This window comes from Engystomops pustulosus, chromosome 6 (genome assembly GCF_040894005.1).
Source record: "Engystomops pustulosus chromosome 6, aEngPut4.maternal, whole genome shotgun sequence".
NCBI classification, from domain to species: Eukaryota; Metazoa; Chordata; class Amphibia; order Anura; family Leptodactylidae; genus Engystomops; species Engystomops pustulosus.
In genome coordinates this window covers 4687886-4702835 of record NC_092416.1, presented here as the reverse complement: position 1 = coordinate 4702835, position 14950 = coordinate 4687886, and the positions used below count along the sequence as shown (strand labels likewise).

At 47.5% G+C, this 14950-nt stretch overlaps 1 protein-coding gene across 1 annotated transcript in view; it reads right to left on the bottom strand.

Annotated features, from left to right (window-relative positions):
* Positions 1–4368: 4368 nt before the first annotated feature.
* Positions 4369–14950, bottom strand: part of LOC140065291 (urokinase plasminogen activator surface receptor-like) — a 28849-nt gene continuing 18267 nt past the window's right edge. Inside the window, exons 2-7 of the mRNA XM_072112885.1 lie at positions 13037–13150; positions 9133–9270; positions 8825–8965; positions 7409–7564; positions 6811–6942; positions 4369–5004 (exon numbers count right to left, since the gene is read on the bottom strand). Coding sequence (XP_071968986.1) covers positions 4757–5004; positions 6811–6942; positions 7409–7564; positions 8825–8965; positions 9133–9270; positions 13037–13150 — 929 coding nt within the window. The 3' untranslated portion in view covers positions 4369–4756. The remainder of the gene's footprint in view (positions 5005–6810; positions 6943–7408; positions 7565–8824; positions 8966–9132; positions 9271–13036; positions 13151–14950) is intronic.

Here is a 14950-nt window from a genome sequence, read left to right as displayed (position 1 = left end):
TGGTGATGGTGGTAAGAAGAGTGGTGGAGATGATGGTGATGGTGGTAAGGAGAGTGGTGGAGATGATGGTGATGGTGGTAAGGAGAGTGGTGGAGATGATGGTGATGGTGGTAAGGAGAGTGGTGGAGATGATGGTGGTAAGGAGAATGGTGGAGATGATGGTGGTGGTGGTAAGGAGAGTGATGGAGGTGATGGTGGTAAGGAGAGTGGTGGAGATGATGGTGGTAAGGAGAGTGGTGGAGATGATGGTGATGGTGGTAAGGAGAGTGGTGGAGATGATGGTGATGGTGGTAAGGAGAGTGGTGGAGATGATGGTGGTAGGGAGAGTGGTGGAGATGATGGTGATGGTGGTAAGGTGAGTGGTGGAGATGATGGTGATGGTGGTAAGGAGAGTGGTGGAGATGATGGTGGTAGGGAGAGTGGTGGAGATGATGGTGATGGTGGTAAGGAGAGTGGTGGAGATGATGGTGATGGTGGTAAGGAGAGTGGTGGAGATGATGGTGGTAAGGAGAATGGTGGAGATGATGGTGGTGGTGGTAAGGAGAGTGATGGAGGTGATGGTGGTAAGGAGAGTGATGGAGGTGATGGTGGTAAGGAGAGTGGTGGAGATGATGGTGGTAAGGAGAGTGGTGGAGATGATGGTGATGGTGGTAAGGAGAGTGGTGGAGATGATGGTGATGGTGGTAAGGAGAGTGGTGGAGATGATGGTGGTAGGGAGAGTGGTGGAGATGATGGTGATGGTGGTAAGGTGAGTGGTGGAGATGATGGTGATGGTGGTAAGGAGAGTGGTGGAGATGATGGTGGTAGGGAGAGTGGTGGAGATGATGGTGGTAAGGAGAGTGGTGGAGATGATGGTGGTAAGGAGAGTGGTGGAGATGATGGTGGTAAGGAGAGTGGTGGAGATGATGGTGATGGTGGTAAGGAGAGTGGTGGAGATGATGGTGATGGTGGTAAGTAGAGTGGTGGAGATGATGGTGGTAGGGAGAGTGGTGGAGATGATAGTGATGGTGGTATGAGGAGTGGTGGAGATGATGGTGATGGTGGTAAGGAGAGTGGTGGAGATGATGGTGGTAAGGAGAGTGGTGGAGATGATGGTGGTAGGGAGAGTGGTGGAAATGATAGTGATGGTGGTATGAGGAGTGGTGGAGATGATGGTGATGGTGGTAAGGAGAGTGGTGGAGATGATGGTGATGGTGGTAAGGAGAGTGGGGGAGATGATAGTGATGGTGGTAAGGAGAGTGGTGGAGATGATGGTGATGGTGGTAAGGAGAGTGGTGGAGATGATGGTGGTAAGGAGAGTGGTGGAGATGATGTTGGTAAGGAGAGTGGTGGAGATGATGGTGGTAAGGAGAGTGGTGGAGATGATGGTGATGGTGGTATGAGGAGTGGTGGAGATGATGGTGATGGTGGTAAGGAGAGGGGTGGAGATGATGGTGATGGTGGTAAGGAGAGTGGTGGAGATGATGGTGATGGTGATAAGGAGAGTGGTGGAGATGGTGATGGTGGTAAGGAGAGTGGTGGAGATGATAGTGATGGTGGTAGGGAGAGTGGTGGAGATGATGGTGGTAAGGAGAGTGGTGGAGATGATGGTGATGGTGGTAAGAAGAGTGGTGGAGATGATGGTGATGGTGGTAAGGAGAGTGGTGGAGATGATGGTGATGGTGGTAAGGAGAGTGGTGGAGATGATGGTGATGGTGGTAAGGAGAGTGGTGGAGATGATGGTGGTAAGGAGAATGGTGGAGATGATGGTGGTGGTGGTAAGGAGAGTGATGGAGGTGATGGTGGTAAGGAGAGTGGTGGAGATGATGGTGGTAAGGAGAGTGGTGGAGATGATGGTGATGGTGGTAAGGAGAGTGGTGGAGATGATGGTGATGGTGGTAAGGAGAGTGGTGGAGATGATGGTGGTAGGGAGAGTGGTGGAGATGATGGTGATGGTGGTAAGGTGAGTGGTGGAGATGATGGTGATGGTGGTAAGGAGAGTGGTGGAGATGATGGTGATGGTGATAAGGAGAGTGGTGGAGATGGTGATGGTGGTAAGGAGAGTGGTGGAGATGATAGTGATGGTGGTAGGGAGAGTGGTGGAGATGATGGTGGTAAGGAGAGTGGTGGAGATGATGGTGATGGTGGTAAGAAGAGTGGTGGAGATGATGGTGATGGTGGTAAGGAGAGTGGTGGAGATGATGGTGATGGTGGTAAGGAGAGTGGTGGAGATGATGGTGATGGTGGTAAGGAGAGTGGTGGAGATGATGGTGGTAAGGAGAATGGTGGAGATGATGGTGGTGGTGGTAAGGAGAGTGATGGAGGTGATGGTGGTAAGGAGAGTGATGGAGGTGATGGTGGTAAGGAGAGTGGTGGAGATGATGGTGGTAAGGAGAGTGGTGGAGATGATGGTGATGGTGGTAAGGAGAGTGGTGGAGATGATGGTGATGGTGGTAAGGAGAGTGGTGGAGATGATGGTGGTAGGGAGAGTGGTGGAGATGATGGTGATGGTGGTAAGGTGAGTGGTGGAGATGATGGTGATGGTGGTAAGGAGAGTGGTGGAGATGATGGTGGTAGGGAGAGTGGTGGAGATGATGGTGATGGTGGTAAGGAGAGTGGTGGAGATGATGGTGGTAAGGAGAGTGGTGGAGATGATGGTGGTAAGGAGAGTGGTGGAGATGATGGTGATGGTGGTAAGGAGAGTGGTGGAGATGATGGTGATGGTGGTAAGTAGAGTGGTGGAGATGATGGTGGTAGGGAGAGTGGTGGAGATGATGGTGATGGTGGTAAGGAGAGTGGTGGAGATGATGGTGATGGTGGTAAGGAGAGTGGTGGAGATGATGGTGGTAGGGAGAGTAGTGGAGATGATGGTGATGATATTAATGTTGATTATAATGATACTGGTCCTGGTGTTGAGGTGATAATCTTGGTAGTGAGAGTAGAGGAAACATCAGTGATCCGCAGGCATCAACCCACAAGTAAAGTCAACGTCTTCAGTAGAACGTGCCCGGTATTTAAGAATACTGTGATTTTGAAAGTACAATTAGGAAATGGTGTCCAGGCCAACTCTCTGGCCACCTCCATGATGGGAGCTTCTGGCTTCATCAGGACCAACAGACCCTCAGTGTAGGAGCAGAAGTGTGAAGATCAAGTAGAGACACTTTATATCCCAATATAGGACGTAGATTGAGTTCTCCAATATAAATAACCAGTTTTCTGTGATGGTGATGGTGGTAAGGAGAGTGGTGGAGATGATGGTGGTAAGGAGAGTGGTGGAGATGATGGTGGTAGGGAGAGTGGTGGAAATGATAGTGATGGTGGTATGAGGAGTGGTGGAGATGATGGTGATGGTGGTAAGGAGAGTGGTGGAGATGATGGTGATGGTGGTAAGGAGAGTGGGGGAGATGATAGTGATGGTGGTAAGGAGAGTGGTGGAGATGATGGTGATGGTGGTAAGGAGAGTGGTGGAGATGATGGTGGTAAGGAGAGTGGTGGAGATGATGGTGGTAAGGAGAGTGGTGGAGATGATGGTGATGGTGGTATGAGGAGTGGTGGAGATGATGGTGATGGTGGTAAGGAGAGGGGTGGAGATGATGGTGATGGTGGTAAGGAGAGTGGTGGAGATGATGGTGATGGTGGTAAGAAGAGTGGTGGAGATGATGGTGATGGTGGTAAGGTGAGTGGTGGAGATGATGGTGATGGTGGTAAGGAGAGTGGTGGAGATGATGGTGATGGTGGTAAGGAGAGTGGTGGAGATGATGGTGGTAAGGAGAATGGTGGAGATGATGGTGGTGGTGGTAAGGAGAGTGATGGAGGTGATGGTGGTAAGGAGAGTGGTGGAGATGATGGTGGTAAGGAGAGTGGTGGAGATGATGGTGATGGTGGTAAGGAGAGTGGTGGAGATGATGGTGATGGTGGTAAGGAGAGTGGTGGAGATGATGGTGGTAGGGAGAGTGGTGGAGATGATGGTGATGGTGGTAAGGTGAGTGGTGGAGATGATGGTGATGGTGGTAAGGAGAGTGGTGGAGATGATGGTGGTAGGGAGAGTGGTGGAGATGATGGTGATGGTGGTAAGGAGAGTGGTGGAGATGATGGTGGTAAGGAGAGTGGTGGAGATGATGGTGGTAAGGAGAGTGGTGGAGATGATGGTGATGGTTGTAAGGAGAGTGGTGGAGATGATGGTGATGGTGGTAAGTAGAGTGGTGGAGATGATGGTGGTAGGGAGAGTGGTGGAGATGATGGTGATGGTGGTAAGGAGAGTGGTGGAGATGATGGTGATGGTGGTAAGGAGAGTGGTGGAGATGATGGTGGTAGGGAGAGTAGTGGAGATGATGGTGATGGTGGTAAGGAGAGTGGTGGAGATGATGGTGGTAGGGAGAGTAGTGGAGATGATGGTGATGATATTAATGTTGATTATAATGATACTGGTCCTGGTGTTGAGGTGATAATCTTGGTAGTGAGAGTAGAGGAAACATCAGTGATCCGCAGGCATCAACCCACAAGTAAAGTCAACGTCTTCAGTAGAACGTGCCCGGTATTTAAGAATACTGTGATTTTGAAAGTACAATTAGGAAATGGTGTCCAGGCCAACTCTCTGGCCACCTCCATGATGGGAGCTCCTGGCTTCATCAGGACCAACAGACCCTCAGTGTAGGAGCAGAAGTGTGAAGATCAAGTAGAGACACTTTATATCCCAATATAGGACGTAGATTGAGTTCTCCAATATAAATAACCAGTTTTCTGTACAAGTCCATCACAGGGTCTTCTGAAGGTCCTGCTAGGGGAAGTGCCTCCTGATAGCGTATAATAAGCCTATGAGGAAGGCCGGGAGCCTTGTGTCTGTGTTCAGTCTTATGGAGCCGCTGACTGCGGGGGTGGGGCTGGAAGTTTCCCGGGTAAAGTTATTGCACATGCTTCCGGCACAGCATTGGATCTCCGAAATGTTTGGCACAAACTGTGACGGGGACGTGGAGGAGCAGAAGCCGACCGTGCAGCAGCCTTTCATCAGCGTCTTACGGTTCTGGTCTAGAGAAAAACAGAAAATGTGTGCCACATTTATCATATCAACTTAACATAATTATGTCATAAAATATGGCATCTCTAGGGTGCAAAAACTAAAAGTTGGTGCCACTTCCCGCACAGTGCAAGGGGTGCACACTCCACATAGTACAGACTGCACCAATTCTGATGAATGTGGTCCTATGAGTGCCAAATACTATGTATGACTTCATTACTATAATACTGCCCCCTATGTACAGGAATATAACTACTATAATACTGCCCCCTATGTACAGGAATATAACTACTATAATACTGCCCCCTATGTACAGGAATATAACTACTATAATACTGCCCCCTATGTACAAGAATATAACTACTATAATACTGCCCACTATGTACAAGAATATAACTACTATAATACTGCCCCCTATGTACAGGAATATAACTACTATAATACTGCCCCCTATGTACAGGAATATAACTACTATAATACTGCCCCCTATGTACAAGAATATAACTACTAAAATACTGCCCCCTATGTACAGGAATATAACTACTATAATACTGCCCCCTATGTACAAGAATATAACTACTATAATACTGCCCCCTATGTACAAGAATATAACTACTATAATACTGCCCCCTATGTACAAGAATATAACTACTATAATACTGCCCCCTATGTACAGGGATATAACTACTATAATACTGCCCCCTATGTACAGGAATATAACTACTATAATACCGCCCCCTATGTACAGGAATATAACTACTATAATACTGCCCCCTATGTACAGGAATATAACTACTCTAATACTGCCCCCTATGTACAGGAATATAACTACTATAATACTGCCCCCTATGTACAGGAATATAACTACTATAATACTGCCCCCTATGTACAAGAATATAACTACTATAATACTGCCCCCTATGTACAAGAATATATAACTACTATAATACTGCCCCCTATGTACAGGAATATAACTATTATAATACTGCTCCCTATGTACAGGAATATAACTACTATAATACTGCCTCCTATGTACAGGAATATAACTACTATAATACTGCCCCCTATGTACAGGAATATAACTACTATAATACTGCCCCCTATGTACAGGAATATAACTACTATAATACTGCCCCCTATGTACAGGAATATAACTACTATAATACTGCCCCCTATGTACAGGAATATAATTACTATAATACTGCCCCTATCTACAAGAATATAACTACTATAATACTGCCCCCTATGTACAGGAATATAACTACTATAATACTGCCCCCTATGTACAAGAATATAACTACTATAATACTGCCCCCTATGTACAGGAATATAACTACTATAATACTGCCCCCTATGTACAAGAATATAACTACTATAATACTGCCCCCTATGTACAGGAATATAACTACTATAATACTGCCCCCTATGTACAGGAATATAACTACTATAATACTGCCCCCTATGTACAAGAATATAACTACTATAATACTGCCCCCTATGTACAGGAATATAACTACTATAATACTGCCCCCTATGTACAGGAATATAACTACTATAATACTGCCCCCTATGTACAGGAATATAACTACTATAATACTGCCCCCTATGTACAGGAATATAACTACTATAATACTGCCCCCTATGTACAGGAATATAACTACTATAATACTGCCCCCTATGTACAAGAATATAACTACTATAATACCGCCCCCTATGTACAGGAATATAACTAGTATAATACTGCCCCCTATGTACAAGAATATAACTACTATAATACTGCCCCCTATGTACAGGAATATAACTACTATAATACTTACCAAATGCCTCCATACATCGGATGAGTGTGCCTTTACACCTGACTTGCACTTGGTTTTGTATCGCACACTCATTTTTTCCTGTCTCCTTACATCCAAAACATGTTATTCCATTATTATTGATTAGCTTTGGAACTGGAAAGGTAAACCATGAAAAAAAAATGAAAACAATTTAGAAACATAATAATAATATTCTGAATAAACTGGGGGGGGGGGGGGGTGCAGAGGGTGTGGTCCCAACATGGCTCAGGAGGCTTCGGGGGTCCATAAGGTGTCACTTTTCCATATGAGAAGCCTAGTACTATGTGTATATACGTTATAGTCAGGGGCCCGGCACAGATTGTGTACTGGGGCTCATCCACCCCTTGGACCTAAAAATTTATGTTATTTTCTCAAAGAATCATGAATTTAGAAGACCGATTTCCCTCTTTATTATAACACAGCTGCTCCTCCTCCCCTCTCACAGCATACAGTCTCAGAGCCACAGGACAATACTGTCTAGTAAAGTTGTTCCTATTGAGTTCCCATGGAAGAAGTTTCTAGATCTCCTTCTCATCATAAAGTCCTATTCTAGATCTTTGAAGGCTCCAGTTCTACTCACTGGATACGGTGGGGGAGTTGCACTTATCCGTATTACTGCAGCAGGACAGGTAGCTGTAACGCTGATAATCTCCCGTATTCAATGCAAACAGGTCTGTACATTGTCCAACGTTCCCGGCTCCGCAACCTTTCACGTACGATGTGCTGGTCGGTACATCTGGAAGAGAACATTGGAGACTTGTTGGTTAGGGAAGCCCAACGTCCTACCCTTGATAGGTCCACCACACTTCATCTCGGCCACCATGGGGTCTGAATTTACCTCTAAAATTTGAATCTTTTTTTTTCAAAAACATCCTGGTAGAGGTGCAATTTGCCCCAGGACTGAAATCTATATCTGTCCCTGCGGAGGTAGGATCCCTGAGAACCTTCAGAAGGTGGAGGACATCATAAATTCTCTCCGTTTAGATATTTTTGTAACATACTTTAACTTTCCGGTAATCTCAGATAAGGAACTACCCTGAGGGGCTTATGGTATTCATATTTTTGGAAACATGAGTTTGGCTTCTTCTGGATGAACAGAAGGCACGGAGATAGATTGACCCAAGGATGTCTATAGCATAAAATCTTCAAAGGGAACCCAAGATGATCGTTGTGTTCTTCTGTAAGGAAGGTGCAACTTTAAGTGGCCCCCTCCACCTAGGATGAACTCTACATCAATACATGACCTTCTATCACCAACCATTCTGATTGCCCATTGGCCCTACCGACTATGGAATCTCTTGTCCATTTGTGATGATCACCGTGTGGTGGTTTTCCCAATTCTTATGCCCCATCATGGTGGAAAAGGAACGGCTTCCACTCTGACAGTAGATGTTGGGTAAGGCTTGGTGGTGGAGCTGGGCTTTGTGTTGTTTATTCGGCATCTATGTACTAGTGGTCACCGTGACCTTACATTGTGGTCTCCACAGAGAGACCCTCAGAGAATATCCTTATTTCTACAGTTTTGGTTCCATTATAGAAGAAGTTGAGATGTCAACAAATACCAAGGGAGAGCATTGCCCCAATTAAGGGAAGTCCCGTAGCCTACAAGCCTGCTCAGCTAGCTTTAGGCTCAGTCAACTTATAGACTGGGAGTTGATGGAAAGTGAAAGCCAATGCACCAGGTGGGCTCAAAATTGGACAGATTGTGACCAGTGGTGACCAGGCTAACCCAAAACTAGACATATCCCGCCTTCCTCTGGTCACAAGCGCCCTGTGTCTTCCAGTAGAGTCTACACCATGAATGGGTCCATGTTGTCCTGTGGGCCACACTTCAAGAAATGCCTTGACTTGATGGCACCTCCAGAACCATGGCTAACGTACACCTATCAAGTGTTGTCCATGTAATAGACGCGGCATGGAGAACGTATGGGCACAGTACAAGCGTAGTGTGGGTGGAGTAGAGGTCCAGTATGAACAAATTCTATAGAGCGTTTACCTTTCGTATACTCAGTTGTGATCAGGTCCACACAGTTGTTGTTGACCTCATCGCAGAAGACAGACTGATACGGACCAGGACAGGTGGTGGAAGAACTTTTACACGAATTACACTGTAAGCGATTTGAGTAAACCCGAGAAGCTGAGGAGGAAAAGCAAGACGTGAGTGAGCGTGCTCCGAGACGTATACTCCATCCAGAAATCATGTATCAAGATGTCTCCATAGATACGGAGACATCAAAGACACTTCCTAATAACTATCTAACATTAACTCTACAAGAGGAACTCCCAGCATGCCCTGATACTTACTCGAGTACTTGTTGAGGTTGCAGAGGTTACTCTCACAGCACGTGGCCGTCATGTAGACGGCTCGATTCCCGGTGTAGATGATTGAGGTCTGGTTGCACAGCTCGGTCGTGGAGCAGCCTTTCATCACTGTGTTACTATCTGCAGAAGACAAATCAGGTGATACAGATCATGTATTAATTACCCGCAGTATCCCACAAGCCTCGTCTGATACATTGCAGCTCGTACAGGGTCACAGAAAGGCAGACAAGCAAGCCGGCCCATGGGAAGAGAGAAGAAGCTTCAACAGGACACGGGCTTTATAAAGCTTCCAAAATACTGAAGACCAAATTCTGGTATTTTTGGATTATTGGTTGGAATGTGTCTACACGAGCAGATGACCCTAAACTCTAATGAGCAGAACAATTAAAATTTAATTGGTGTCCATCGTGTTAGTTGATCTCAACTTTATCTACCAGAGCATCCAAAGAGGTAGATGCCCTCAAAAGGTCCTGGAGAAGAAACTGAATCTAAACCAGACCCTCGTAGATCCAGTAAGCGATGTGTTCTTCAGGAGAAGGAGCTGTCCAATCTCTACATATTGGAATCTCTTTTAGTACAACCAATTGCCCCAATCATATTGGACATCCCCTTTAAGGGTGCCTCAGGGTTTCATTTACTGTACACCATATAATGGAAAAATGCTTCCTTTTCAGCAAAATGCCTTCTGTGTTTACTGCTTTAGTGACTGACAGGGTGGAGGGATGGCGTCACGTCAAAAATTCCGACTAGTAAAGATTTATAGGTGACAGAGATATCACTGCACCTGGAATGTGTCCCCCACGCCATTATGATACACAGAGCTCGGGGCCACCAGTGATGTACAACCACGACAGAACTGGTCTGGACAACTTCAATCCCGGAAGAAGAGTCTGAAATCTCTGGAGTGCACATCCTCGCCATGGTTGTAAGAGGTTAAGGCTGATGGGATGTTCCATTGCTGCTTCCCCCAAGGTGGCGGCCAATGAAAAACATGACCTCTTATGTCTCAGCCCCCAGACCTTTCACCCCTTGTTCCAGAAGAAGTACCGCGGTTTCTTTGGTTGATAGTTGGATGTTAGACTATGGAGCTTGTGGATCTCTGTCTCCGGCTGTTGGCTTCAGGAGAAGACGAGATCCAGAGTCCAACATTTCATCACTCAATCATAGCCTGAGAGATACAAAAGAAGATGAGATCCAGAGTCCAACATTCTGCCAAACTTTAAGAGACCGAGAGATACAGAAGACAAGTTCTAGAGTCCAACATTACATTCAACTTTTACAAACCAAAAGGTACAAAAGACGATCTCTAGAGTCCAACAATGTCCAACTTTTAGAGGCCGAGAGATGCAGAAGAAGACAAGCTCTAGAGTCCAACATTACGCTCAACTTTTAAAAAACAAAAGAGATACAGAAGAAGACAAGTTCTAGAGTCCAACATTACGCTCAACTTTACAAACCAAGAGATTCAGAAGAAGACAAGCTCTAGAGTCCAACATTACGCTCAACTTTACAAACCAAGAGATTCAGAAGAAGACAAGCTCTAGAGTCCAACATTACGCTCAACTTTACAAACCAAGAGATTCAGAAGAAGACAAGCTTTAGAGTCCAACATTACGCTCAACTTTTAAAAAACAAAAGAGATACAGAAGAAGACAAGCTCTAGAGTCCAACATTACGCTCAACTTTACAAACCAAGAGATTCAGAAGAAGACAAGCTCTAGAGTCCAACATTACGTCCAACTTTTACAGGCCGAGAGATGTAGAAGACAAGTTCTAGAGTCAAACATTATGCTCATCTTTACAAACCAAGAGGTACAGAAGAAGACAAGCTCTAGAGTCCAACGTTACGTCCAACTTTTAGAGGCCGAGAGATGCAGAAGAAGACGAGCTCTAGAGTCCAACATTACGTTCAATGGGATGAATGACAATTTAAAAAATTCATCTGAAGAAAATCATAAAAGATTTGGACTTGATTTGGTGACTGAAGAATGGGAGACTCATACCAAATCCACAAATCAATTTGCTCCTCTCTAGATGTAAGTAGATGGAGCTTGTCTTAGCTGTATCTCTCACACTCTCAGGTCTAGAGTTACATCCAAATTAGAGAAGGAGAGATACAGAAGAAGAGGACTCATGGTCCCATCATCCTCCGTCCTGGAATCTCATATTTGCCGTTCTGTTACTCCATGAAGCTCCTTATGATGGGGTGAGATGCGCTTGAGGGACTGAGGAGACTCGTGGACAAGTAAAGATAGGAAAGATTCTGGAGCCAGAGACAAGTAATTACCCGGAAGACGTTACATTGGAGATGGTTAATGTCCAACGTTACCTTTATTTATATGGAGCAAAGTGAGAGGACAACGAGAAAACAGGATTTTACTTTAACACAATTAAGAAGCCACAAACATGTCCCTCATATATCAATGGAGATGAATCACTGAAGATGCATCCAGACTCCTCTATCCTCCTCCTCCTCCAGACTCCTCTATCCTCCTCCTCCTCCAGACTCCTCTATCCTCCTCCTCCAGACTCCTCTGTCCTCCTCCTCCTCCTCCAGACCCCTCTGTCCTCCTCCTCCTCCAGACTCTTCTATCCTCCTCCTCCAGACCCCTCTGTCCTCCTCCTCCACCAGACTCCTCTGTCCTCCTCCTCCTCCTCCAGACTCCTCTGTCCTCCTCCTCCCTCCAGACCCCTCTGTCCTCCTCCTCCTCCTCCAGACCCCTCTGTCCTCCACCTCCTCCAGACTCCTCTGTCCTCCTCCTCCAGACCCCTCTGTCCTCCTCCTCCAGACCCCTCTGTCCTCCTCCTCCAGACTCCTCTGTCCTCCTCCTCCTCCAGACTCCTCTGTCCTCCTCCTCCTCCAGACTCCTCTGTCCTCTTCCAGACTCCTCTGTCCTCTTCCAGACTCCTCTGTCCTCCTCCTCCTCCAGACTCCTCTGTCCTCCTCCAGACTCCTCTGTCCTCCTCCTCCCTCCAGACCCCTCTGTCCTCCTCCTCCTCCTCCAGACCCCTCTGTCCTCCTCCTCCTCCTCCAGACTCCTCGGTCCTCCTCCTCCCCCAGACTCCTCTGTCCTCCTCCTCCTCCAGACTCCTCTGTCCTCCACCTCCTCCAGACTCCTCTGTCCTCCTCCTCCAGACCCCTCTGTCCTCCTCCTCCTCCAGACCCCTCTGTCCTCCTCCTCCAGACTCCTCTGTCCTCCTCCTCCTCCAGACTCCTCTGTCCTCCTCCTCCTCCAGACTCCTCTGTCCTCCTCCTCCTCCAGACTCCTCTGTCCTCCTCCTCCAGACTCCTCTGTCCTCCTCCTCCTCCTCCAGACTCCTCTGTCCTCCTCCTCCTCCTCCAGACTCCTCTGTTCTCCTCCTCCTCCACCAGACTCCTCTGTCCTCCTCCTCCAGACTCCTCTGTCCTCCTCCTCCTCCTCCAGACTCCTCTGTGCTCCTCCTCCTCCAGACTCCTCTGTCCTCCTCTTCCAGACTCCTCTGTCCTCCTCTTCCAGACTCCTCTGTCCTCCTCCTCCAGACTCCTCTGTCCTCCTCCTCCTCCAGACTCCTCTGTCCTCCTCCTCCTCCTCCAGACTCCTCTGTTCTCCTCCTCCTCCTCCAGACTCCTCTGTCCTCCTCCTCCTCCTCCAGACTCCTCTGTCCTCCTCCTCCTCCTCCAGACTCCTCTGTCCTCCTCCTCCTCCAGACTCCTCTGTCCTCCTCCTCCTCGAGACTCCTCTGTCCTCCTCTTCCAGACTCCTCTGTCCTCCTCTTCCAGACTCCTCTGTCCTCCTCCTCCTCCAGACTCCTCTGTGCTCCTCCTCATCCAAGCCACGGTTACATAACTTTACAGAATCCTTTAAAGTTCCAGAAACATTAATACTCATGAATACATGGGTCTCACCTAGTGACCTGTAGGCCAGGGAGATGCAGGTGGTCTCATAGGATGGACACGTCCTCACGACCATACGACACGATGAGCTGGAGCCCACACACTGCAGACATTTTAGGCAGAGCACTGGGGGAAAGAAGCAGACACGGGTCAGAATGGGGCCCAAATTGGCCTAATTTTCTGTACTGTGCCGCCATATGGTGCACAGTCCTTACACTCATACTAGGCCTCATACTACTCACAGCTGAAGCTTTGCTACTAAGTATCAAGTATAGAAAATCTTCAACATTACATCCTCAGAACAATCCTCTCCCATTTTCATAGTTTGTTACAATGTATCAGACTGTATATACTGTGTATACACTGGACATAAGGGTCCGACCACAGGGACCCCCAGACTGTATATACTGTGTATACACTGGACATAAGGGTCCGACCACAGGGACCCCCAGACTGTATATACTGTGTATACACTGGACATAAGGGTCTGACCACAGGGACCCCCAGACTGTATATACTGTGTATACACTGGACATAAGGGTCCGACCACAGGGACCCCCAGACTGTATATACTGTGTATACACTGGACATAAGGGTCTGACCACAGGGACCCCCAGACTGTATATACTGTGTATACACTGGACATAAGGGTCTGACCACGGGGACCCCCAGACTGTATATACTGTGTATACACTGGACATAAGGGTCCGACCACGGGGACCCCCAGACTGTATATACTGTGTATACACTGGACATAAGGGTCCGACCACGGGGACCCCCAGACTGTATATACTGTGTATACACTGGACATAAGGGTCCGACCACGGGGACCCCCAGACTGTATATACTGTGTATACACTGGACATAAGGGTCCGACCACGGGGACCCCCAGACTGTATATACTGTGTATACACTGGACATAAGGGTCCGACCACGGGGACCCCCAGACTGTATATACTGTGTATACACTGGACATAAGGGTCCGACCACGGGGACCCCCAGACTGTATATACTGTGTATACACTGGACATAAGGGTCCGACCACGGGGACCCCCAGACTGTATATACTGTGTATACACTGGACATAAGGGTCCGACCACGGGGACCCCCAGACTGTATATACTGTGTATACACTGGACATAAGGGTCCGACCACGGGGACCCCCAGACTGTATATACTGTGTATACACTGGACATAAGGGTCCGACCACGGGGACCCCCAGACTGTATATACTGTGTATACACTGGACATAAGGGTCCGACCACGGGGACCCCCAGACTGTATATACTGTGTATACACAGGACATAAGGGTCCGACCACGGGGACCCCCAGACTGTATATACTGTGTATACACTGGACATAAGGGTCCGACCACGGGGACCCCCAGACTGTATATACTGTGTATACACTGGACATAAGGGTCCGACCACGGGGACCCCCAGACTGTATATACTGTGTATACACAGGACATAAGGGTCCGACCACGGGGACCCCCAGACTGTATATACTGTGTATACACTGGACATAAGGGTCCGACCACGGGGACCCCCAGACTGTATATACTGTGTATACACTGGACATAAGGGTCCGACCACGGGGACCCCCAGACTGTATATACTGTGTATACACTGGACATAAGGGTCCGACCACGGGGACCCCCAGACTGTATATACTGTGTATACACTGGACATAAGGGTCCGACCACGGGGACCCCCAGACTGTATATACTGTGTATACACTGGACATAAGGGTCCGACCACAGGGACCCCCAGACTGTATATACTGTGTATACACTGGACATAAGGGTCCGACCACAGGGACCCCCAGACTGTATATACTGTGTATACACTGGACATAAGGGTCCGACCACAGGGACCCCCAGACTGTATATACTGTGTATACACTGGACATAAGGGTCCGACCACA